This window comes from Hemitrygon akajei, chromosome 10 (assembly GCF_048418815.1).
Source record: "Hemitrygon akajei chromosome 10, sHemAka1.3, whole genome shotgun sequence".
NCBI lineage: Eukaryota > Metazoa > Chordata > Chondrichthyes > Myliobatiformes > Dasyatidae > Hemitrygon > Hemitrygon akajei.
In genome coordinates, this window is record NC_133133.1 from 30,911,715 (window position 1) to 30,936,764 (window position 25,050).

The following is a 25,050-nucleotide window of genomic DNA, read 5'->3' on the forward strand; positions in this document are numbered from 1 at the left end:
AAGATTGTTAATGGAATTTATAAACTGAGCTACAATTCAAAAAGACCTGGAAAGTTCTGATAGAATGGAGCTTCTTAACTTCTTCCAACCACCTACTACAACTGCACGACATCAACCGATAAATATTACCTTCAACCTGAACTCCAAATTATACTCCTCCTTATGAACATAGTGATCAGGATGGCTAACTGAAAGTCTGCAAAACAGTTGTTTCTGAAAAATCTTCACAAAATATGGATATTATCCATTGTCTAAACATTACTCCCAATAGTTAATGTTTTCAGTTTAAAATAACTGAAAATGAAATTAATTAGAGAAAATGAGGATAACCTGAACAGTAACCAGAACTTTATTTTGGCTCAAGGAAGGCCATTATTTAATTGATATACATCTGATATCCATGGCATCAATTCATATTGTGGGGTGTTGTGTATTAATTAAAAAAAAAAATATTCTATGTGCACCCAATCTGCCAACCATTCTATTTAACCCATCCAGTCAACTCAAAGCAACAAACAGATATACTGTATGCCAAAATCAGGCTGCTGGTTTATGTGGCAGTCACACTCATAATACTGAAGCTACAAGAGACTGCAGATGACGCAATCTAGAGCAACAATTTGCTCTTGCAACTCAGTGGGCCAAGCACTACCTTTGAGAGGTGTGGGGGTGGGGCGGAGGATTTGTCAATGTTTTGAGTTGAAACCTTGCATCAGGTCTGCTGCAGAGATGCTGCTTGATTCATTGAGATCCTCCAGTAGATTGCTTGTTGAAATCATAATATTGTGTCTTTCAGCCAATGTCTCAGAATCCTCCACTGTCAGCTGTCGTTATGTCCCCAAGCAGGAGAAAGGGCAGCAAGCAGAAGCAATTGACTGGACCTGAGATCTTCAACATTGATTCCTGAAACCTATAAGTCTCATGACAGCAGGTCAAACATTGGCAAATAACCATTTTGCTAATTACCAATACCATCCTTCTCCAGTTGATGAATCAAGGACAACTCTAGCTCAATTGTAAATGTAAAAAAAAAGAGCTAATTAAAAGTAAGGCACCATCCTATTGAAGCTACAAAGCAGGTTGACACAAAACAGTCCAGGAAAAAAACAATTAAATCATCTGACAAGTGATGTATCAGATTAAAGCTTTGCAATTCCACTACATCTAATCATAAATGGTGGCGTCCACCATTCTCGGGGGAAGGATGCTCCAAAAATATCCCACCACAATAATGATACAGAACAACAAGCAAATAGAGAAGATAAAGTTCACTAGAAGTGGTCTGTCCACCTCATCTCATCTCATGTTCTCATCATTATAGTGGACAATACCAATTACTCTACGAAATCTCAAAAACTTCGTACAGTCTATAACAAAACGCTCTATACTCTATGACATCCCAGCACGGTGCTGAAGATTGGTGCATCAGAAACAGTCACATTGCTAGCAAAGCTGTAAACTATTGCTAATAACACTGTTTTCACTTTATTGCTTGATGCCAATGTCCACAAAAAGCAGCAGAAATACAGCCTGATTATTTACTTCCTCACTAGCTACTCTTAGTCATCAAAGTGAATGAAGATGCCATAGGAAAAGCTATCAAGCAACAGTTCCTTGCCAACAATCTGAGCATGACAATTTGCATTTGTTGGAGATAACCTTATCACAATACAGTCTGAGTTTTTCAGGACAGTGTTCTTGGCCTACCTCTAGTTGTTCTGTTAAGGACCCACTCTCAATCAAAATGTGTTTGCTGATGATTACAGATGATTCAAATTTATTCACAGCTCCTCAGATAATGAAGCAGACCACACTTGAATGCAGCAACATTTAGACTGCATTAGGACTTGAACTGGTAAGAAATGGCAAGAAAAAGTTTGTTAACTTTTTGCAATAACCTGGTTTTCTGCATTAGTTACTCACAAAATGTGGCCTAATTTTTTTCTAAGTCACAATAATAGACAAATTTAATCTACCAAAATTAATAACACAAGCAATTGTACTTTTCATGTTATTATTGAACACATTGTTTATTCACGGTCCAGGATGAAAAAGTATATGAACTCTTGCATTTAATAACTGGTAAAATCTCCTTCAGCAACAATAACCTCCATCAAACAAGTGCTATAACTGCTGATCAGATTTGCAAAACAGTGACGAGGAATTTTAGACCATTCCTCCCTATAAAACTATTTCAGTTCATCAATATTTCTGGGATACCTTGCATGCACAGCCCTCTTCAGGTCATGCCAAAGCATCTCAATTGGATTAAGGTCTGGACTATGACTTGGCCACTCCAGAACACAAATTTTCTTCTTTTTAAAACTATTCTGTTGTTTTTTGTCTTGTCTTTTGCATCATGGTCTTGTTGCATCATCAACTTCTATTAAGTTTCAGTTGATGAAATTCATCCTGAAAAATGCCTTGCTATCATTTTGAATTCACTGTTCCATCAACAATTACAAGCTGTCCAGGCCCTGAAGCAGCAAAGGAACCCCAAAGTATGATGCTCCTTCCACCATGCTTTATAGTTGGGATGAAGTTTTGGTGTTGGTGTGCAATGCCCATTTTCCTCCAAACATAGCAAGAAGTGCTCTTCTGCCATACAGGTCAACTTTTGTCTCATCTGTCCACAGAACATTGTCCCAGACATGTTGTGGAACATCCAGGTGATCTTTGGCAAACTTGAGATGAGCAGTAATGTTTTTTTTGGAGAGCAGTGGTTTCCTCGTGGTGTCCTTCCACAAACACCATTCTTGCTCAGTTTTTTTCTTATAGTGGACACATGAAAAAATTTTAGCAAGTTCTAGAGATCTCTGCAGTTTTCTTGTTGTTACCCATGGGTTCTTTTCACCTCCTTCAGCATTGCATGTTGTGCTCTTGGTGTGATCTTTGCAGGACACCCACTCCTAGGGAGAGTACTGAATTTCTTCCATTTGCAGACAAATTCTCTTACTGTGGACTGATAAACATTTAGGTCTTTAGAAATGCTTTTACAGCCTTTTCCAGCTTCGTGCATCTCTACAATTCTTCTTCTAAGGTCCTCTGAAAGTTGTTTTGATCAAGGCATGGTGCACATAAACAGATCTTTTTTAAGAAGAGTAGGCTCTGTCAGTAACCTGACTTTGTGTGTCTTTTTTATAGGGCAGGGCACCTCTACAACCCACACCTCCAATCCCATCTAATTGATTGCAATACCTAACTCCAAATAGCTTTTGTAGAAGGCATTACCCCAGAAGTTCACATACTTTTTTGAATCGTTTAAGTGGTGTACTCAGTATTGATGAGAAATAATACATTTGCTTGTACGTTATCGCTTTAGGCAGATTGTGCTCGTCTATTATTGTGACTTATATGAAGATCAGAACACATTTTATGAGTAATTAATGCAGAAAAGCAGGTAATTGCAAAGGGTTCAGTATCTTTTTCTTGCAGCTGTACCTGTCAAACGACGATCATTGTCCAGCCGTCATTCTTTGCTAATCTGTGGCATTAACATCTAGGGTAAATAAAACTGGATAGGTTTGGCAGCAATGACCAAAAACATAAGCAAGCATCACCTGCACTGCCCTATATTTTGAAACTATCTACATCCAACGGAATATTTTCCATTTTCCTGGACACGGATCTCAATGAAACTCAAAAGAATTTGCTTGAAGCGGCTACTTGTTGGGCACACTGCCCGTCTTAAATACTTGCTTCTTCAACAATGGCACTACCGAAGTTGCATTGTGCACCAAATGCAAAATGTAATACAGAAACTCCTACAAGGATGCCACAGTGTAGCAGTTGCAGTTAGTGCAACAGTATTACAGTTTGTAGTGTCAGGAGTTAGGGGTTCAATTCTGATGTCATCTATAAGGAGTCTGTAAGTCCTCCCCATAGAATGTGCAGGATATCACTGGATGTTCTGGTTTCCTTACATAGTTTAAAGACATACCAGTTAGTAGGTTAATTGGTCATTGTAAATTGTCCTGTCTGGCTATGGCTAAATCAGGCATTGCTGGGCAGTGTGGCTCGAAGTACTGATTCCACAATGCATCTCAATAAAAGAAACAAATCATGAACTGACTCATTAGGATCTCTTCAGTAGTGCTTGACAAATGTACAATCCCTATCACTTTAAGAGGACAAGGATGACAGGTAAATGGGAGATACACTATTCACAAGTTATCTTCCAAGTCTACTTGGATATATTGTATATTGCCAGTTCTTCAATAGACTGCATTATGCTAACTCATCTGCTTAGGACTTAGCATACTTGGGCACCCTGTGGCAAACGAAGAAGTCCATGTTGGTCAGCATGTCTAACCTCTCGCTACTCACATTTAGGGTAAGTGCCATTACAAAGAAAGCACGTCAACACCTCTATTTTCTTTGAAGTTTGCGAAGATACAGCACATCATCTAATATTTTGATGAACCTTTATAGGTGTGTGGTGGAAAGTAGATTAACTGGTTGCATCTCGGCCTGGTATGCCCTCATATGGAAAAGCCTACAAAAAATAGTGGGCAGGGCCCAGTCCATCATGGGTAAAGCCCTCCTCACCACTGAGCACAGCTAAACAGAACGCTGTTGCAGGAAAGCAGTATCCACATCAAAGAGCTCCATCATCAAGGCCATGCTCTATTCTTGCTACCCCATCAGGAAGAAGGTACAGAAGCCTCAGGAACCACACTACCAGATTCAGGAACAGTTACTACCCCTCAACCATCAGACTCTTGAACCAAAAGGAATAACTTCACTCAGCTTCAGTTTCCCCATCACTGAACTGTTTTCACAATCAAGGGACTCACCTTCAACGACTCTTCATTTCATGTTTTTGATATTTAATGCTTATTTATTTTTTATTATTACTTTTCTTGCCTTCTCTTTCTTTTGTATTTGCAGAGATTGTGTTTTTTTGTACAGTGAGTGTTGTCTGTATTTTTAGATGTGGTCTTTCATTGATTATATTGTGTTTCTTGCATTTGCCCACAAGAAAATGAATCTCAGGGTTGTACATGGTGACACATACTGTTAAGTACTTTGATAATAAATTTACTTTGAACATGTTAGGCAATTTAATGACACCATATATTTGAACCATGTAGAAAAAGATAAATAACATGAGTTATTTTCCTTTTTTGCTTTTAATTACTTGTTTGTATTTTAAGGGGATCTGAATTAAATTAATCATACTAGTGTAATTATTTTTATTATTAAATAATTTAAATCATCTCTAAATATTGGAGCCATTTATAAACAGTCCAAAAGTCTTGGCAACATTGAACCACCTGGCATGAAGATGGAGGTTATTACAGGGCATCATAGTTCCTCTGGGTAGTATACTCTCAGGTGTGGAGCATCAGCTCCTTTGGTCTTCCCCATCTGGAAAATGGAAGTCCGATGTGCAGTGTAGCAAGTCTGAGCAACAAGTTCTATCCAGGATAGCCTATGGAGTATACCCTACCTAACATCGTTGTGCGAGAACCTTCACAAAATTACCTGCAGCAGTTCAAGGTGGCAGCTCATCAGCACCTTCTCAGGCTTTTTGGGAAGGACAATAAATGCCACCCTTTCCAGTTATCCTCACATCTCTTGAATGAATAGAACAAAAAGTGAATATAACCAAAATAAAGTTATTTTCAAGCAAGGTTATTAACAAACTGCTAGCAATAGCATTACCAAGGATTAAAAATAAATAGGTACATACACAAGTTGCTTCTTGAAAGGTCTAAAGATCATAAACTTCAAGTTGGAATTCAAGAGGATTTTTTTTTCTCTTCAACAGCATACAGGATATGTGGATTCCCAGAAAAGACAATGAAATTGGGGTCAAAGAATATTTATTTTATAAGAGGGCTGGATCAAGAATTGTTGGAAAAGGTTTGAGGAACATGGAGGCTAAAATTGTATCACATTCGTTTTTTTCACAAGCAGATACATAGAAAGGCATGTTGCATTCCTCAAAGTAGGTGAACAAGTGATATAAATAACGTCATAAGTTTAACTGGCGTAAAATTCATGAGTTGGATTTTCTGCATATACAAAAATTTTCTATGTTCCTATTATTTTTCCTATTGTTCAGATTTAGATTATCAGTGATTAAAAACCTTTATCACTTTAATCACAAAATTTATATATCTCAAATATAAGAATATGACAACACAACAAGATTATGACAAAATTTAGCAATTTTTGGTAAGTCCTGAAAGCAATGAAATAGAAAGAACACAATCGCCAAATAATATACCGATACTTCTTTATTCAACAGGGAATATGAAGTTTGCTAGAACTCGGAATGTAGTCTAAGCAGAATTGTCACTAAATTAACAAAAATTTGTTAACTTTATATGGAGTGAAAAAGCAGAAGACTACAGCAAAGGAGGGAAAAGATAAACTCAGATCATTCTTGCATAAAAATATACAATACACACACAAAACAAGCATTTGACAAAAATTGTCTGTGTTGTGTTTAAACTCTGTGCCAGACTCCACCCATTCCAACTACTTCAACCCCTTTCTTTTGAAAGTATCTTAGCCATTGCTTTCAGCACTTCCTGTGATAATGAGATTCATATTTAAAATCAGTGAGTTAAGAAATTTCTCACAGAACTGGTTATATTATTTGTTTGACTCTTAGTTTATAATGTTTGCACAAGTGGAACTTACAAATAATTTTGTAGACTGCTATTACATCTTTTCTACATAGAAGATCCGAACTGTTCTCTGATAGCAAACTTTCAGTTCTTTCAATCATTCTTACAAATATTATTTTCACTCCCTACAATGCATTGATATCTTTCTTAGAATATTAAGATCAGAGCTGCCACACACTTAGGACTAGCTTGAGCATAATTCGGTGAATGCCATGGTAGCGTAGTGGTTAGCATGATACTATTGCAGCTCCTGAGCTTGGAGTTCAATCCCAGCGCCGTTCTGAAATGAGGCTTTGTGGAATGCGTGGGTTTTCTCTGGGTCCTCCATTTTTCTCCCACAGCCCAAAAACGTACCAGTTAAGTTAATTGGTCAGTGTAAATTGTCCTGGGATTAGGTTAGGGTTAAATTGGATTTGTTGGGAGTTGCTGGGGCAGTGTGGCTCAAAGGGCTGGAAGGACCAACTCCACACTGTATCACTAAATAAATAAATAAAATCCTCCACTGATTAAACTTGAAGTGAATACTTTGAACTACAGAGATATATCTTAGCACTTTATCCACATTTTATATTGCTCTTTAAATGTGTGATGTGGCTTCTAAAACTTTACTCTGTCCCTAGCTGTGAGACTTTAAAATAGAGAATACATAATTATTTTTATAGCAAAATGTGTCACCTCAAATTTATCTATTATTTGTTACCAAATGCTGGTTTGCATTTTCTTTCTGTTAAGTTGTATTCTTCTCCAGTGACAAATCATATGCCATTTCCAAGTCAAAGACAGTGGTCTCTGCAAAGATGCTTGTGGAATAACTTCCCTCAGTCTGAAAAACATCCTTTGTCTTTACTTTGCGCTTTATATAAGTCAATTTGTACCTACTTCATTTTTTATTTTGACTGCATGACCTCTGTCATGAGATTACCATAAAAGCCTTTTATAAATTTGAGCATGGGACATGATCTTGAATATTTTTCCTGTTATGCCTTCAAAGAATTCTGGCTAGTTACTTAAAACAAATGGCAATATTTTGAGATTCATGCTAATTCAAGATACCTGACAATCATTTTAACGTAGATTTCAGGATCTTTCCCTTCATTGACAAAGATGATTGATACATAGTTCACAATTTTGGTCCCACCTCTTCTGATGCTTTTATTATTCCCTACTCAGTTTCCTTGAGTATGCGTAATATGTGTGTGATTCCACAACATTCATATTTGGAGCTTTATCCTTTAAGATTGCCAGTATGTCAAACATTATCTCCCTCTACATCCCAAATGTATCAGCAGGAGCTTTAACTTGACCCCATGGTGAAGTGTTTGTTTCTTTACCTTCTTTCATAAAAACTATAAGAATATGACAACTTTGATTCCTAGTATGACCAGAATGATCATCTTTCACTACTTTTTTGTAGCTCTATCCCATTCCCTTTGAATTTTTTATGTTTGAATGTATTATTTCTTTTTGCATTCTATAGTAACTTAAATTTGAAATTGCTTTTGTTGCTGAATATTTAAACTTCTCTCTTACTTTCTTCGAATTTATTCCATCCTTTAAGATACTATGATGTTTTTGATGTGAACTGTCAATGCTCTACTAATGGTCATTATTTTATCTTCCTTTGAATCAGCTGCATTGACAAACCATTCACACTCAAATTATTCAAACTGTAAACAGTTCAACTCAAAAGAAATATAACTGAAAAATCGATGTTAAAAAATAGTAATTATCACTCTAGGATTACAGAAAATAAAACAATAAATATAACTTCCATATGTCACTTTTTGATTTGTACATAAATCAAATTAATAATATCGTTATCAAACTTTGTCACACCAACATACCTTAAACAATGAGTTATTGATGTGTTTTGTTCTACATCAACCGAAAGGTCCAAAAAATCTTCATCTTTGCTACTAACCTGTGTAGAAAACAAACAACCTACTTAAAAGAGTATGCTAATTGTAATTCTCTCCCATAATTTATTTTCCTTAGGAGGGTGATGTGGGAATGAGAGGAATTAACAAGACAGGCATTATATACAAAGCAAACATCCCTAACCAGCTGAAAAGTTAAAAGGCAATACTTGGGAGTAGCACAGTGCCCAAGATTAGGAAGGAACATTTGTCACCCTAGACAGCAGTGTGCACAAAGGTTAATTGAAACTCATATTTGAAGGGGTGAGCTGCAAATGATACTGGTATTAAGACAGTTAATTATTCAAATCAGGGAAGAAACACGTAGTTTTCTCATAGGGGAGTAGAGCAGTTTATCGTGAACCTGGAGAGTTGAAAGAGAATGGGAAATAGAACTTAATGAGTTTCAGCTTGTCAGCACAAGCCAAGAGGCAGCAGAGTGGTGCAACCCAGTATCTTGGTTCAATTCTGACATTCGGTACTGTTTGTCTGGAGATCCCCCTTTGCAACATGGATTTTCTGTAGTGTTCTGGTTTCCTCCCATTTGCTAAGGACACATGTGTTGGTAGGTAATTGGCCACTGTAAATTAGCCAGTATGCGAATCAGTAGCAGAATCGGGTTTGAAGCTCATGGGACGGTGAGGAGAATAAAATAGAATCCCTCTCCTCTGGCTTTTTGCTGATTGCTCCAAATTTCAGCAACTGTAGTCTTGTGTCTCCATGGATCATGGAACCTGCACAGCCATTTTTCCAGTTTCTTTTATAAACTATTTCCCAAAATTCAAGATATTCATAACACATCATAGAAAAATATTTTAAATTATTCGATTGTCCCATATATGTTTTACTTATCATCACAACCACCCCCCACTCTCAATTAAGCATGTAGCAAATTAATTTATACACATGCATGGTAAATATACCTCTTTCCCCTGGCTCTGCAGCTGTAAAACAAAAATGTTATTCAGCTCTGATATTTTTTGGTTCTGATGATGGCCGGTGACCTTTTTGTTCTCTTCACAGATACTCCCTGACTCCAGCATTAACTGTTAACCTTCATTCATCATTCTGATCATTTCCACAAATAAATGGAACAACTTCCACATTTCCCAAACAATGTGATCATTTATTGCATCACATATACTGTTTTCAATCATTTCTTATTATAGCATCAAACTCATGAGCTTGCAGCTTCCAATGTCTGAGTGTTACCTTTTATGATCAGAATTTGACTCATTGCATTATACTCTAAATGAGAAACTGATTAGTAAGATCATGTTGTCTTTCAGTATAGCTCTCCATTGTGAACATAGCCTCATTTAATTATATTGTGTTTTTAAAAAGAGTGTCTCTAGTGGCTGAAGTACTGCTAGAAATAACCCTCTAATGTAAATAACTGCTTTGATGGTGTTGCAGTTCCACTTTAAAATGACCTTCCAGGATGTAACAAGCGGCAACTTCCTATATGCAGCAATTGTGAGGCACTAAAATTTTGCAGACCTCCATGTCATTAATAAACTGGCAAAGATATAAATTCCCAGTGTAACTGACACACATCTGGCACTGAGGAAAGCACATAATTGCAAAATTAAAGTCCCTCCTTCTTCAGTATAGTTAATAAATCCAGGATGCAGTAACATGCAAATTATATCACTATCACTTTAAAACTTACCGTTTCGCAGTTAAGACACCTTGTTTCATTTGTTAGTGTTCCTTGAAATATTTCATGTACCCAGGTTGGTTCCATTTTATCACTCTCCTCGCTTTCCAAGTTACCATTCTGTATCTTACCATTCTGTTTCTCCTGTTTCTTTTCCTCTTGTAATAGATCAGCGATTGTGTTTAAAAGGTAGTTCAGGAACTCATGTGCATCTTGTTGCATATAATTATCAAACAACTCTGGAAATACAAAAAAAAACTTAACATCTCTGAACAAGTCTGAACAAACATGCCTCTGTAATTACTCTGTAATTTAACGAAGCATTAATTTTCTTAATAGCATTCTCAGAATTTTCTTTTTAGCCTCAGGTAGGAAAAGTGAATCCAACAGTACTTTACTCATGTCCAATCAAAGTGCACTGTCGGTGCCACTATTGTGTTACTTATTCAAATGATGCACCACTTGTTAATAGAGTATACACACACTACAGCAAAGGGAGAATTAGTTATATTTTCATAAGCAATGTAAAGCTTCTTTAAAATAACTTCTGTCCTTTATCCTACCTTCTACACCCACCTTTTTATTTACTAATCAATACTATGGCATCAATGCAAAATAAAAACAAGTTACATTGTATTTTCCAGCTGTCTCATTATTCAAAAAGACAGTAACTTTGAAGTAAAGAAACAAATTATGTCCAAGACACACAAGACACTACACTGATGTAAATACAATAGAATTCACATGAATTATTGATCATTATCCATTCCAAATTTGAAAATGTACATTGATATATTTTCACTGTACCCTCACATTCACTCCAACTTAATCTGGGTATAATTTTAAACCAGACAATAATAATGTCAAAAGTTTAGGTGCTTTACAAACTTAAATAGTTGGAAATGTTTACATTACCATTTTCCTTTCTTAATCTTGATATGAATTTCTTTGGTGGTATTACACCAACTTTCTTTTTCTGTGTTGCTATGCTATTGAAGAGGTCAGAGAGGCAAGTAAGCAGACTTTCTTTCTTCCTGGGCTGCACCTTATAAGCCAGAACCTTTTCCCGAAATGGCCGACAGAAGTAAAGTGCTTGTAAAACAGAATTGCAATAGCAAGTATTGCCGAACTAAGAAGATATATAAAAAAAAACAAATACACAATAAGAAATGTCATATAATATCCAACTCTTTCATTGTTAATGAGTTAAAGTCTCTTTCAGGCTGCATTACCTCAATTGGTTCACATTACTGAATTCCAGAACAATAGGAAATGAAGCAGATTAGCAACACTGACTTTATACAAAAATGTATGATTTGGTATTAGTAGATATAATGAGAACATTTTTAACCACAGTTTAGTAGTAAAACAAAGTTAGGTACATAGTACTGGATTGTCATCCTTGAAGAGCTTTAGTTTTTTTTAAAATGGAAAAATTAACTGTGTAATATCTTTGAAGTCTATTATTACTTTGACTAGTTACTGTTTCAAGTTCTCTCGGGGCCAAAATGACTACGGTATATAGTAAACCATCTTTTCCATCCAGAGCATGTGGGCCTAATTTGCCCTTCCCCAGTGATATACTTAAATTCATACTAGACAAAGGATTAATACAAGAGTAAATAACGAACTGTATGTCATAATTAGGATAACTTCGCTAGGGAACAGTTCCTATTTTACAGAAGATCACCTCAGGAAATTTGGCAAATCGCTGTATTCTTATCAGAGGTTTCTTAGATTTCTAGAACAATCTGTGGATGACACCATTGGAGGGGTAGATGACTTTACTTGTCTTCTCTTTCTGTCTGCTGCTTTTCCAAACTCTTCACTTTCAAAGACCACAGATGGAGAATTGCAATTTCAGACTACTGCTATTGAACATTTCTGTTTGTTTCCATTTCTTTTTTTGAAAGCTGCACATAATGACTCACAGACAGCTGAAAGGCTTCTAGGAGAATAAACAGCAACATAAACTGATTTGGCTGAACATCCCATTCTTCTGTGGTAGTTTCCACGTTGGAGGCATAATTAGTTGGAAAGTTCCAGGTATCGTTGAAACTGAGTGTTTAATTTGCCATGTTTCTAATTTTATTAGCTTGTTTCTATTCCATATACATTCTGTTTCAGTTTCCATATACTTCTAATACATTCAAAGAAATCAAAACTGAAAAAATAACCATTTAAGTATGTATAGAAATTAGTTTCAAGAGCACCAGAGAAATTAGGAGCAACTCACATTGACCAAGCCAAAGTAATGTTCATTTACGGGAAACTGTTCTGGCCCAATCTCTTTTTCCAAAGCAGAGGCATTGGCGCCCTACAAGTAAAAAGACAAAGAAAAGATCATCCAATGAAATTACGAAGTATAGAACCATATTTTTGAGTAACATCCACATGATTCTTTTGAAACAAGCAGAAACAACGTCACAAAAGAAACAGAGCTTGCTGTTAAGATTATGGGATGCTAGAATCTTAATGCAAAATATAACATTTTAGTTTTAAACAGAACGTATGACAGGAGCAGAATTGAGACATTCGGACCATCAGGTCTACTCTGCCTTTGCTCCATAACCTTTGATGCCCTTACTAATCAAGAACCTATCAACCTCTGCTTTAAATACTATAAATATTGGCACTAAAGTGGAATATCCATGTGGTGCTTGGCAATAATTTGAAGTGCAAACAAAAGCAAATAGTTTTGGATCAAATCAAGGAAATCTGCAACTTCCATCACACTTAAGGTTTCCTTAAGTCCATTGGTACTACATTTATTAGAAAAATAGATTCAAGACCACAGAAGTCACAAAACCTTATGATTTTAATGCCTAGAAATCCACTGCCAGTTGGTTATGTTAAACTTACTATATAGCTGCTTTGTAATGTGTTACTTGGAATGAATTTCCGAGGCAGAATGCAAGGTGCTGACAGTAATATGTGTAGCATGGTTAACATTCTTGACCATAAGGACTTGCAAGGAAAATTCTCATCTTGAATTTCAAACCTGTCAATGGTTAGGAGAGTCACTTCTCAGTTTCAATACTGAATAAGAAGGCAAAAATAATTTGAAAGGAGATATTCACTATATATAAATATATACCAGATTCCGTAGGAGAGTGAGTTTAGAAGAAGCAAGCGAGGACAGTAGGCACATTTCTGTGTGCCACAGTGCCAAGGAAACTCTGAATTGTATAGAGGGAGAGACTCTAAAAGAACTGAGCGGGGCAGTTGGCACTTTTACACAATACAGTTCCTGAGGAGACATTAGATTGCGCATAATCAGATACTTGGCAAGGACCAATAAAAAGAAATTAGGTTTAAAGTAAGATGAACTAGCAGAGGAAAGATACAACGGTAAGCTCTCTGGCACTGAATTTGGTTCTGTAGCTCAGAAGGGAAAGGGGGAGTCGAGGCAAGCTGTAGTGATAGGAGATTCATTGGTTAGCAGAACAGAAAGGAGGTTCTGTGGACGAGAATGAGATTCTCGGGATGGTTTGTTGCCTTGTCTATACCAGGGTCAGGGATATCTTGCATCAAGTCCTCAGCATTCTTAAGTGGGAGGGTGAGCAGTCAGAGGTTGTGGTCCACATCAGTACCGATGACTTGTGAATGACAAGTGTAGGATAGGTGACGAGGAGCTGCAAAGTGAGTTCAGGGAGCTAGGTGCTAAGTTAAAAGACCGGACCTTCAGAGTTATGATCTCAGGATCGCTAGCCATCCCATGTCCTTGTGAGGTCAGAATTAGGAAGACCATAACATGTCACTAAAGAGTTGGTACAGGAGGAAGGCTTTAAATTTTTGGATCATTGGGCTCTCTTCCAGGGAAGGTGGGACCTATACAGAAGAAATGGTTTGCAGGGGGACTTATATGCTAGTGGGAACGTTTGCTGGTGCTGCATGACGGTGAGGGGGTTAAATTGGAGTTGCAGGGGGATGAGAACCAGAGCGCCCGGACAGATAGTGGAATGGTTATGGAGAAAGATGCTGCTAAGCCAACCTACAAAGTCAGGAACCAAAAGATTGAGCATGGTGGGATTAATGTTCAGAGCGCCTTATATTTCAATGTAGAGTATTGTGGGAAATGCAGATAGGGCATGGATCAGTACATGGAATTCTGACATTGTAGCCATTAGTGAGACTTAGTTGCAGAATAGGCAGGACTAGCAGCTGACTGTTCTGGGATTCTGTTGTTTAGATGTGATAGAGCCAAAGGGATTAAAGGGGGAGGGTGTCATTACTTGTCAAGGAGAATGTCATGACAGTGCTCAGTCAAGACAGACTGAAGGGCTTGCCTAGTGAGGATTTCTGGGTAGAACTGAGGAACATGTAAGGTTTGACCATACTCAAGGAATTATAACATAGACAAGGAATTATAATATAGACCATCCACAGGATTTAGAGGAGCAAATTTGTAGAGAGTTCACAGACTGTTGCAAGAACCATAAGGTTGTGATCGTAGGTGATTTTCCGACATATTGACTGGGGCTCCTGTACTGTAAAAGGGTTGGATGGGAAAGACTTTGTCAAACATGTTCAGGAAAGTTTCCTTCATCAGTGCATAGATGTCCAACTAGAGAGAGAGTGTGACACTAGATCTCCTATTAGGGAATGAAGACAGGACAGATGACAGACAGATGTATAGGGGAACACTTTGCATCTAGTGATCATAACGACATTAGTTTCAAGGTAATTATGGAAAATGATGGTATGCTCCACTTACTGATACTGAGATTGGAGAAAGTCCAATCTTGATGGTATCAGTAAGGATCTGGTAAGTGTGGATTGGGACTAGCTATTTTCTGGCAAGGGTAGTTGGAAAGTGGATGGCGTTTAAAAGTGAAATTTTGAGAGTACATAATTGGTATGTTCCTGTCAGAATAGAAGGCAAAGATAACAGGTTTCGGGAACCTTGGTTTTCAAGAGATATTGAGGCCCTTGTTAACAAAGAGGTGAATAGCAAGTATAGGCAAGCAGGTCAAAGGAGGTACACAGCCTCAAGATTCGGGGGAGTAGAGTTAGGACAGAGATGAGGAGGAACATGATTTTCCCAGAGAGTGGTGAATCTGTGGAATTCTCTGCCCAATGAAGCAGTGAAGGCTACTTCAGTAAATATATTTAAGACAAGGTTGGATAGCATTTTTGCATAGTAGGGGAATTAAGGGATATGGGGAAAAGGCAGGTAGGTGGAGATGAGTCCATGACCAGATCAGCCATAATCTTATTGAATGGCGGAGAAGGCTCGACAGGCCAGATGGCCTACTCCTGCTCCTATTTCTTATGTAGGTGCTTGAGAAACATAAGAAATGCGAGAGAACACTTAAAAAAAGAAATCAGAAGTACTAAAAGAGGATATGACATTCCTCTGGCAGACAAGGAGAAGGAGAATCCTAAGGCCTCTATAGATATATTAAGAGAAAAAGCATAGCAAGGGACAAAATTGATCCTCTGGAAGATCAGAGTGGTATTCTATGTGTGGAGCCACAAGATGGAAAAATCATATATGGATTTGTTTGCATCTATATTTACTTGGGAGATGGCCAGAGTATATAGATGCAAGGCACTGTAGCAACTAGTTCTTGGGCCCAATTCTGATTACAGAGGAGGTGGTGTTTACTCTCTTGAGACAAATTAGGGTGGATAAACCCCCACGGCCTGACAAGGTGATCCCTCAGACCCTGTGAGAGGCTAGTGAAGAAATTACACAGGTTGAAATAAGATATTTAAAACATCTTTAGCCACGGATGAGATGCCAGAGGATTGGGGGATAGCTAATGATGTTCCTTTGATTAAGAAAGTCTCTAAGAATAAGCCAGGAAATTATGCCAGTGAGCCTGACATCAGTAGTGGGAAATTATTGGAAGTTAACCTAAGCAACTGGATATATAAATACTTGGCTGGACAGGGACTAATTATGGATTATCCATGTGGCCTTGTGCATGTTAAGTCATGTCTAACCAATCTTAATAGTTTTTCCAGGAGATCGCCAGGGAAGTTGATGAAGACAAGGCAGTGAATGTTGTCAACATGGACTTTAGCAAAGCCTTTGATAAGGTCCTGCATGGGAGGTTGATCAAGAAGGTTCAATTGCTTTGCATTGAAGATGAGGCAGTAAGTGGATTGGACATTGGTTTCACAGAAGAAGGCAGAAAGTGGTTACTGACTGGAGGCCTGTAACTAGTGGTGTGCCGCAGGGATCAGTGCTGGGTCTGTTGTTATTTGTTATCTATAAAACAATCTGGATGATAATGTGGTAAACTGGATTAGCAAATCTGTGGATGACACCAAGACAGGGGATGTAGTGGACAGCGAGGAAGACTATCAAAGCTGGCAGCAGGATCTGGACCAGCTGGAAAAATAGGCTGAAAAATGGCAGATGAAATTTAATGCAGAAAATTGAGAGGGGTTGCACTTTGGGAGTTGGGATGTTATGTTGAAGTTGTATAAGACATTGGTGAGGCCTAATTTGGAGTACTATATCCAGTTTTGGTCACCTACCTACCTACAGAAAAGATACAAATAAGATTGAAAGAATGCAGAGAAAATTTACAACGATGTTGCCAGGACTTGACGATTTTAGTGATAGGGAAAGGTTAAACAGGTAAGCAGTTTATTCCCTAGAACATAGAAAATTGAGGGGACATTTGATAGAGGTGTACAAAAATTATAATACAAGTGCAAGCAAGCTTTTTCCACTGAGGTTGGGTGGGGCTACAACTAGAGGCTATGGGTTAAGGGTGAAAGATGAAATGTTTAAAGGGAACATGAAGGGGAACTTCTTCACCTTGAGAGTGGTGAGAGTGTCAAACGAGCTGCCAGCATAAGTGGTGGATGTGGGTTCGACTTTAACATTTAAGAGAAATTTGGATGGGTACATGGATGGTTAAAGTATAGATAGATATGGTCCAAGTGTAGGCAGATTAATGATTTGGCACAGTCCAGATGGACTGAAGAGCCTGTTCCTGTGTTATAGTGGTCTATGACTCTAATTATCCATAGTGACACAACACTATTAATATTCTCCCTAAAAATTATTGCAACTTTAACACAGAAATTATTGCAATGGTAACCTTTGAAAAAGCACAAGGTGAAATATTGCTCTTCATCTTTATGCAGTATAGATATTTTCAAGATCTACAAATATACATTTTTCATCTACAGAAATCCCAAAGTACTTGATTCCAAAAGTTCTCCATGAAGAGGCAAAAGTTGAGCTGAGCAGAGTGAAATCAACGTCACTAAAAAGTTATAAGGATTCTATAATGATGAAATTGGAGCCGTTGAGGATGGTTGGAAGGGTTGGGAAAGGAATGTACTTTTAACAAAGACTTTAAAAAATGTGTTTACATATTTATTCCTAAGAAAAGATGACAAGAATATTTTAAAAATCAGTAAGTTCAGACAATGTATTTTCCAAAGAATGAAATAAGCAATTGTCCATCTGTCTCTGAAATCACTAATCAACTGAGATCCATGATCATTCGAGATCTCCTTCCTTTTTAAATAAGAGTTAGATTTACTATTTTCCAACCTAACATAACCTTTCTAGAATCTAGAGACCTTCAGAAAACTGAAAGCAATCCAGTAATTATCTCATCAGCTGTTTCTTGTAAGACATAAAGATGTACTCTGGATAATATCAGCCCATAATTCCAAGTGATTTACTCAGTACTACTTCTGGGGTGATTGAAAAGTTGCCAAATTCCTTCTTTCTTCCCAATTCCTGAGTTAGAACTATTTACTAGTTGCTACACAAATCCTCCACAGTGAAGACAATGAAAACTACCAGTTTAGTTCAACTGCCATCATTACTTTTTCTTTTATTCATTCACTAGACTTACTTTCTATTTGACCAACGCATTCTTCCTTTTGAAATATCTACAGAAACTCGAATTGCCCACTTCTAGATTTCTGGTTAGCTAGAAGAAAGTTTCGCAATATGTGAAATATACATACACATCTCCATTGATGTTGACCTGCAAGGTTATTCCAACTTTTTTAAAAAATATGTTAAACTCCTTTTCCCAGCAGAAGTATGCCTTCAATGTATATACATTTCTACATCCAATAGGACCAAAGTACAACTTGCAAAAATAGCTAGAAAAAAACCCCCATATAAGCAGAAAACTCTTAAGCATGCAAACGCAACACTGAAGGTACTGCAGAATCTCTCCACTGACCCCAGATGAGGTATACATAGATCAGAAACTGAGATTAAATCATTCCTTCATGAAAACTCTGAAACATTAATTGTTTCTCGTTCTATAGATGGATCCCTGACCAGCAGAGATTTTCCAATATTTTCTGTTTGTATTACAACAGATTCTTGGCTGTTCTCCCTCATTCTGTTCTTGGGGTAATCAAATATCAATTTCCTGCATCCAAACTTGCAACGCGATCAACTCAACTACCATCTCTGTTCTTAGCAGCCAATCAGCCTCAGGCACATCTGCTGGTCCAATTCCAATAGCTTCTATATTCTGAATTTAATTATTTCAACAATGACAAATAGCAAAGAAATTCTGGAATTTCTTCCATTCGCCCCTTCTCTGTGCTCTCCTTTTTGACTGTCCAACTGACAGAGCATCTGCCCTAATATCTCATGACCTGGCTTTTAAAAAAAACTATAACATTCTGAGGGTTGTAAATGAATGTTGCTTCCCACCAGATGTAGTTTTCTCCTTTTTCTTCATCTCAATTAAGTCCATTAAGTATGCAGCTAAATTTCAAATACATTGTTTATAAACACAAAGCTGTCTGCTATCTTCCATGTAATGAAAGGGAAAAGAAAAAAAAACTGAAGCAAATTTAAGAAAAATGTTCTTAGAAGCCCCTCCAGTTCAGAACATCAAATAATAAGAATTTAGAGGATTTTGTGGACATTAACAATTCTCTTTCACCTTCTGTATGCAGTAACATCTTACTTAAACATCTTTAACTTCTGCCTGGCGATGCTGAGGATGTTCTACGAGTCTGTGGTGGCCAGTGCTATCATGTTTGCTGTTGTGTGCTGGGGCAGCAGGCTGAGGGTAGCAGATACCAACAGAATCAACAAACTCATTCGTAAGGCCAGTGATGTTGTGGGGGTGGAACTGGACTCTCTGATGGTGGTGTCTGAAAAGAGGATGCTGTCCAAGTTGCATACCATCTTGGACAATGTCTCCCATCCACTCAATAATGTACTGGTTAGGCAGAGGAGTACATTCAGCCAGAGACTCATTCCACCGAGATGCAACACTAAGCGTCATAGGAAGTCATTCCTGCCTGTGGCCATCAAACTTTACAACTCCTCCCTTGGAGTGCCAGACATCCTGAGCCAATAGGCTGGTCCTGGACTTATTTCCACTTGGCATAATTTACTTATTATTATTTAATTATTTATGGTTTAATATTGCTATATTTCTACACTTTTCTTGGTTGGTGCAACTGTAACAAAACTCAGCTTCCCTCCAGATCAATAAAGTATGTCTATCTGTCTGTAATATCAACCTGCTATTGGTGGCCTATGCTCTAGACGGGATGATAGGTGACTTACTGTGATGCATGCTATTTACACAGGTCAAATCGTTACACAATGATCAAACTTCTTTGTGAATATACTTCAGTGCACAAACACAGCAGCTTGCCAAAAACATAATGGTGGTGAAAAGGCTCAAGACATCAATATTTCTCTGTATTTATATTTCTTATGACCTTTGTTTCTTGTACCATGCAATTCAAATAGCCTACATGTCAAGATACAAACTCATTCCTTCATTCATGCAAATATATATTAGAACATAAAACAGCGCAGCCCTTTGGTCCAAAATGACTGTGCCAAACATGATGCCAAAATAAACTAAATCTCGTCTGTCTGTACATGATTCATATTCCTCCATTCCCTGCATATTCGTGTGACCATATAAAAGTGCTTTATGTGCCACTGTTGCATCTGCTTCCATCACTACCCTTGGCAACCTACGCCAGGCACCCATCATGCTGTGTGGAAAAAAAACCTTTTTTCACTGTACCTCAGTACAAATGACAATAATAAACCAATTAACAATTAACATTTCCATGCTCAGAGAAAGATTCTGTCTGCTCTAGTTGGAATTGAAATTGACTTATTATCATCACATGAACCAACATAACACCGCCACACAGTACCAGGCCCAGCTGCTAAAGGAGGAAGTTTGGGCATGGGGCTAGCAACCCCATCCCTAAAGAACCAGAGCTATGAAGCTCCAAAGACCTCATCCCTGGGAAAGGAAGAATCTTCACCTAGAAAGGAAGAATCTTCACCTAGAAGGGAAAAATGGCCCAGGACCCTAGTGAATTGATGTTGGCTGCATATGCCCCAGTAGGGACGATGGGTAAGTAAGTACTGGCATACAGCGAAAAGTATGTCTTGCATACTGTTTATACAGCTCAAATCGTTAAACAATGCACCAATGTAGAACAAGATAAAACAATAACAATGCAGAATTGTGTGTAACAGTTATCAAGTAATATGCAGTGCATGTAGACTTTAAGGAGCAAGTTCATAGCAAGGTGGTTTGTGAGGTGAAGGTCCATTTTATTGCACTAGGGAATCACTTAATAGGCTTATAGCAGCAGGATAGAAGCTGTCCTTGAGGCTGGTGGTATGTGCTTTCTTTTTTTTGTATCCTCTTGTCTGATGGAAGAAAGGAGAAGAAAGAATGTCCTGGTGGGTGGGGTCGTTGAATATGCTGACTGCTTTAATGAGGCATTGATCAGTATGACACCTATGCTAAATATAGATTTATACCTTTCAGAATTATATAAACTTCTGTCAGATCTCCCCTCAGCCTCTGACCTCTCTGAAACAACCCAAGTTTGCCTAGCTTCTCCATGTAGCTAGTAGCCTTTAAAATCAGTCAATGACCTGGCAAACCTCTTATATACCTTTTCCAAAGTCTCTGTGCCCTTACTCATTGGAGCAACCAAAACAGCATATCAATCAAAATCTCAAATTAAATACTTTAAGAAAAAAAATGATTGGACCATTCTGAGCCAAGAATCATTCTCATGAAGACACAAGACTTCAAATATTGGAATCTACAGTAAAAAAACAAAATACTGAAGAAACTGTGGTCTGTCCTTTTCCCTCCTCAGATACTGCCCAACCTGCTGAGTTCCTACATTATTTTCATCTTTGCTTCATCATTCCAATGACATCTCCTGTATTTTTGCAGATATTCTATATTTTCACATTAGAAAATATTCTAGATATTGGAAAAACAAGATAATTTACAAGAAATTGATCTATTTCCCATTGCATCTGAAGCTGACAGTAAGCTTGCTTCTTATACAAAGTTTGCATTATGCAATAAAACTCTGATACTCTGGTGCCCATGGGATTTTGGTACTGCTAGCGTAGCATATTTTCTGAATATTGGATATTATTTCTATTAATACCCAAAACATATAATTTAACATGTTATCTAGCTGTACAATAAAATTTCAAAAGAAACCAGTAAGTTTAAAAGAATTTGGAAATGCAATTTTAGCTACACCTATACAATAATATATATCTAATCACTCAATCATATGGCAGCAACTCAACGTATAAAAGCATTGAGACATGGTCAAGAGGTTGGTGTTGTTCAGAACAAACAGCAGGATGAGGAAAAAATGTGATTTTGATTGTGGAATGGTTGTTGGTGCCAGTTGGGGTGGTTTGAGTATCTCAGAAACTGCTGATTTTGTGGGATTTTCATGCACAACCGTCTCCAGAGGTTACAGAGAATGGTGCAAGAAACACAACATGCAGTGAGCAGCAGTTCTGTGGGTGGAAACGTCTTCTTAATGCAAAAGTTTAGAGGAGAATGACCAGACTAGTTCTAGATAACGGGAAGGTGGCAGTAACTTAAACAGCCACACGTTACAACAGTGGTGTGCAGAAGAGCATATCTGAATACGCAACATGTCGAACCTTGAAGTGGATGAGCTACAGTAGCAGAAGATGAACATATACTCAGTGAGGTACCTTATGAAGTGGCTGGGGAATTTATATCAGACCCTGATCCAGCTGCAACACTACCCAAACCCAGATTCAGCCACACACCTGGTTCGCAAACCGATTTTATGCATTCAAGGATAAGTCCTCTAACACGTGCAGGTCCACCTTTTCACTTAATTGCTGGAAGCACCTAAAATCTAGATTAATACATCATTTCCACCAGGCTGCTGTTGTTTATCACCCCAGTAATCATAAAAATACTGAAATCAAACTTAAGTATAAAGTGATCTCCCTTCTCTAGTCATACATCAGTTTCCCTAAAAATTTCGGAACAACTTGCAAATAACTGAAGTCATACAATTCTGAAAGAGGTTTCCAGAACCTAACTATGTCATTGCAATTGAAAGCATGGCTGCCAATGGTACAGCAGTTATGCTTAATGATTGAGTAATTACAGATAGCTCAAGGGTTATATGGTTGAATGAGACTACAGAGATAGGAAGCACTGGGACCACACAGGAAAACAAGAATGAGAATTTTAAAATTTGAGCATTGCTGAAGCCGTTATATTTCTTCAAATTTAAGAGCTGATGGTCATGGGCATCAGAGCTTTGACCTTGTTCACGGAAAGCAAAACAGCAAGTTAGGTCTGGAGATAGCAATGGCATGGATGATTGTATCAGGATCAGATAAAATGAAGCAAAACTAGAACAGGACAATATTACAGAGATAAAAATGGGAGATCTTGAAGATGATGGAGATAAAGAGATCCACAAACTCTGTTCAGGATTAAATATCAGAACCAAAATCGGGTTTATTATCACTGATAAATGTCATGAAATTTGGTGTTTTGCAGCAGCAGTACAGTGTGATATGTAAAAATATAACTGTAAGTTAGAAGAAATAAATAAAAATAAATAGTGCAAAAAGAGTAAAGTAGTGAAATAGTGTTCGTGGATCGTTCGGTCCGAAGGGAAGAAGCCGTTTCTAAATCATTGAGTGTGGGTCGTAAGGCTCCTGTACCTCCTCCTTGATGGAGGTAATGAGACAAGGGCGTGTCCTAGATGGTGAGGGTCTTGAATGATGAGTATCTTCTTAAGGCAGCACCTTTTGAAGAAGTCCTCAACAGTGGGCAGGGCAGTGCTCATGATGGAGCTGGCTCAGTCTATAAGTCTTCACAGCTTTTTTCTTGATCCTGTGCATTGCAGCCTCCATACTACGCAGTGCAACCAGTGAGAATGGTCTTCACGGTACATCAGTAGAAAGTTGCTAGTCTTTGGTAGTTGCTAATCTCTTCAAACTCTTAATGAAGTATAGCTGGTGGCATGCTTTCTTCATGACTGCATCAATATGTTGGGCCCAGAAACTTGAAGCTGCTGACCCCTTGATGAGAACTGGTGTGTATTTTCCCAATATCCCCTTCTTGAAGTCAACAATCAGCTACTTGCTCTTGCTGATGTTGAGAACAAGGTTGGTGTTGTGACACATTCAACTAGCTGATTTATCTCACCCTTGTACACCACCTCATCATCATTTGAGATTCTACTAACAACAGTTGTGTCATCGGTGTATTTATAGATGGTGCTTGAGCTGTGCCTAGCCACACAGTCATTGGTGCAGAGAGAGTAATGCAATGGGCTAAGCAAGCATCCTTGACGTGTGACCATCAAGGTTGTGAATAACCTGGTTTAGTTTTCTACAGTTACCAGAGTGAAGGATAGAATTGATGGCTAGGAAATAGAATAAAAAATAACATAATATAATATAATGTGAAAGACCATGATGAAAAGAAATCAATCTGAAAAGACGCCCATTTAATTCAGCATTCCTTTTCATTTGCTTCTTTCCTCTTGAACAGTATAATTCTGAAGCACCTCACTGAGATATATTAAAACAGCCTGGGTTGCTGATTTATCTGCATCTTTATGATGTGCTATCTCTGCTTCAGTCAGCAGGAGAAAACAGAGATGGGGAAGAGATCACACAAATGGTGAAAGGTTTTCTTGGTAATTTCCTTGCATGACGACAAACCTCAAAAGAAGAATTTGAATAATCTATAAAACTATTGGAATACCTGCTGATCACACAATGTGCCAAAGCAAAGGAGATATTAAGGCAAACATTTATAGTAATGTAGGTTGGCAGGAAGGTAGGCGAGGGAAAGAGGAACAGAAAGATCAAGGATTTGAAATCTTGGATCTTAGAGATGACCCCCTCTATCTTTTTTAACAACGATTTTCTACCAAATTACATTAATGCAATCTTGTAGACCGAAGGCAGAATTGAGTAATTTTTTTTCCAATAGTCCTGAATACTAAACAAAACATCAAGCAGAAATCCAGAGAAATGAAAAGTTATTGCTTCAACAAAACAATCCATTTAATAACTATGTGTGTTTAAAGCATGATCATGTTTTAAAGAAAGTGATTGACTATGAATAAACTTGGGTGATTACCATAAACTCTTTTGAAATTCAATGATTTTTTTCATTAGGTCTACTCAATTCTGAAAACTACTAAACTATCCAATACCACGTCAGCTTACCCTTTTTATTTTCTTTGGTTTACCCTTACATCCTTTTTCTCCAGCAAAAAAAATTGCACAAGTTGCCTCAAGTATTTGACCTTTCCACCAGATTAACTTTCACAGTCTATGCAAACAACAAAGACTGAAGTTGGGTTAACTGATAACATAGAAAAAAGTAGTTTCTTCAAGAGATTAATAAAATATTAAACTAATATTAGATTGTACTACTCTGTCTTGTAAAATGTTGTGGGTGAATGCAATTTATGTATCAAAATAATCTTCCATGTTTTTAAATCCCAGGAGCAACTTGAAACAGTGTTATTCTTATACTTTTACAATTACCAGCGGCAA

At 37.6% G+C, this 25,050-nt stretch overlaps 1 protein-coding gene across 3 annotated transcripts in view; it reads right to left on the reverse strand.

Annotated features, from left to right (window-relative positions):
• The window catches only part of LOC140734268 (ubiquitin carboxyl-terminal hydrolase 12), a 45,636-nt gene that overhangs the window by 14,278 nt on the left and 6,308 nt on the right, over positions 1-25,050 (reverse strand). For 2 of the 3 annotated variants that reach the window (XM_073058003.1, XM_073058001.1), the window contains exons 2-6: positions 12,454-12,534; positions 11,133-11,346; positions 10,230-10,456; positions 8,486-8,562; positions 5,696-5,764 (exon numbers count right to left, since the gene is read on the reverse strand). In XM_073058003.1, the coding sequence (XP_072914104.1) occupies positions 5,696-5,764; positions 8,486-8,562; positions 10,230-10,456; positions 11,133-11,346; positions 12,454-12,534 (668 nt within the window). The remainder of the gene's footprint in view (positions 1-5,695; positions 5,765-8,485; positions 8,563-10,229; positions 10,457-11,132; positions 11,347-12,453; positions 12,535-25,050) is intronic. The other variant, XM_073058002.1, reaches the window with a different exon arrangement.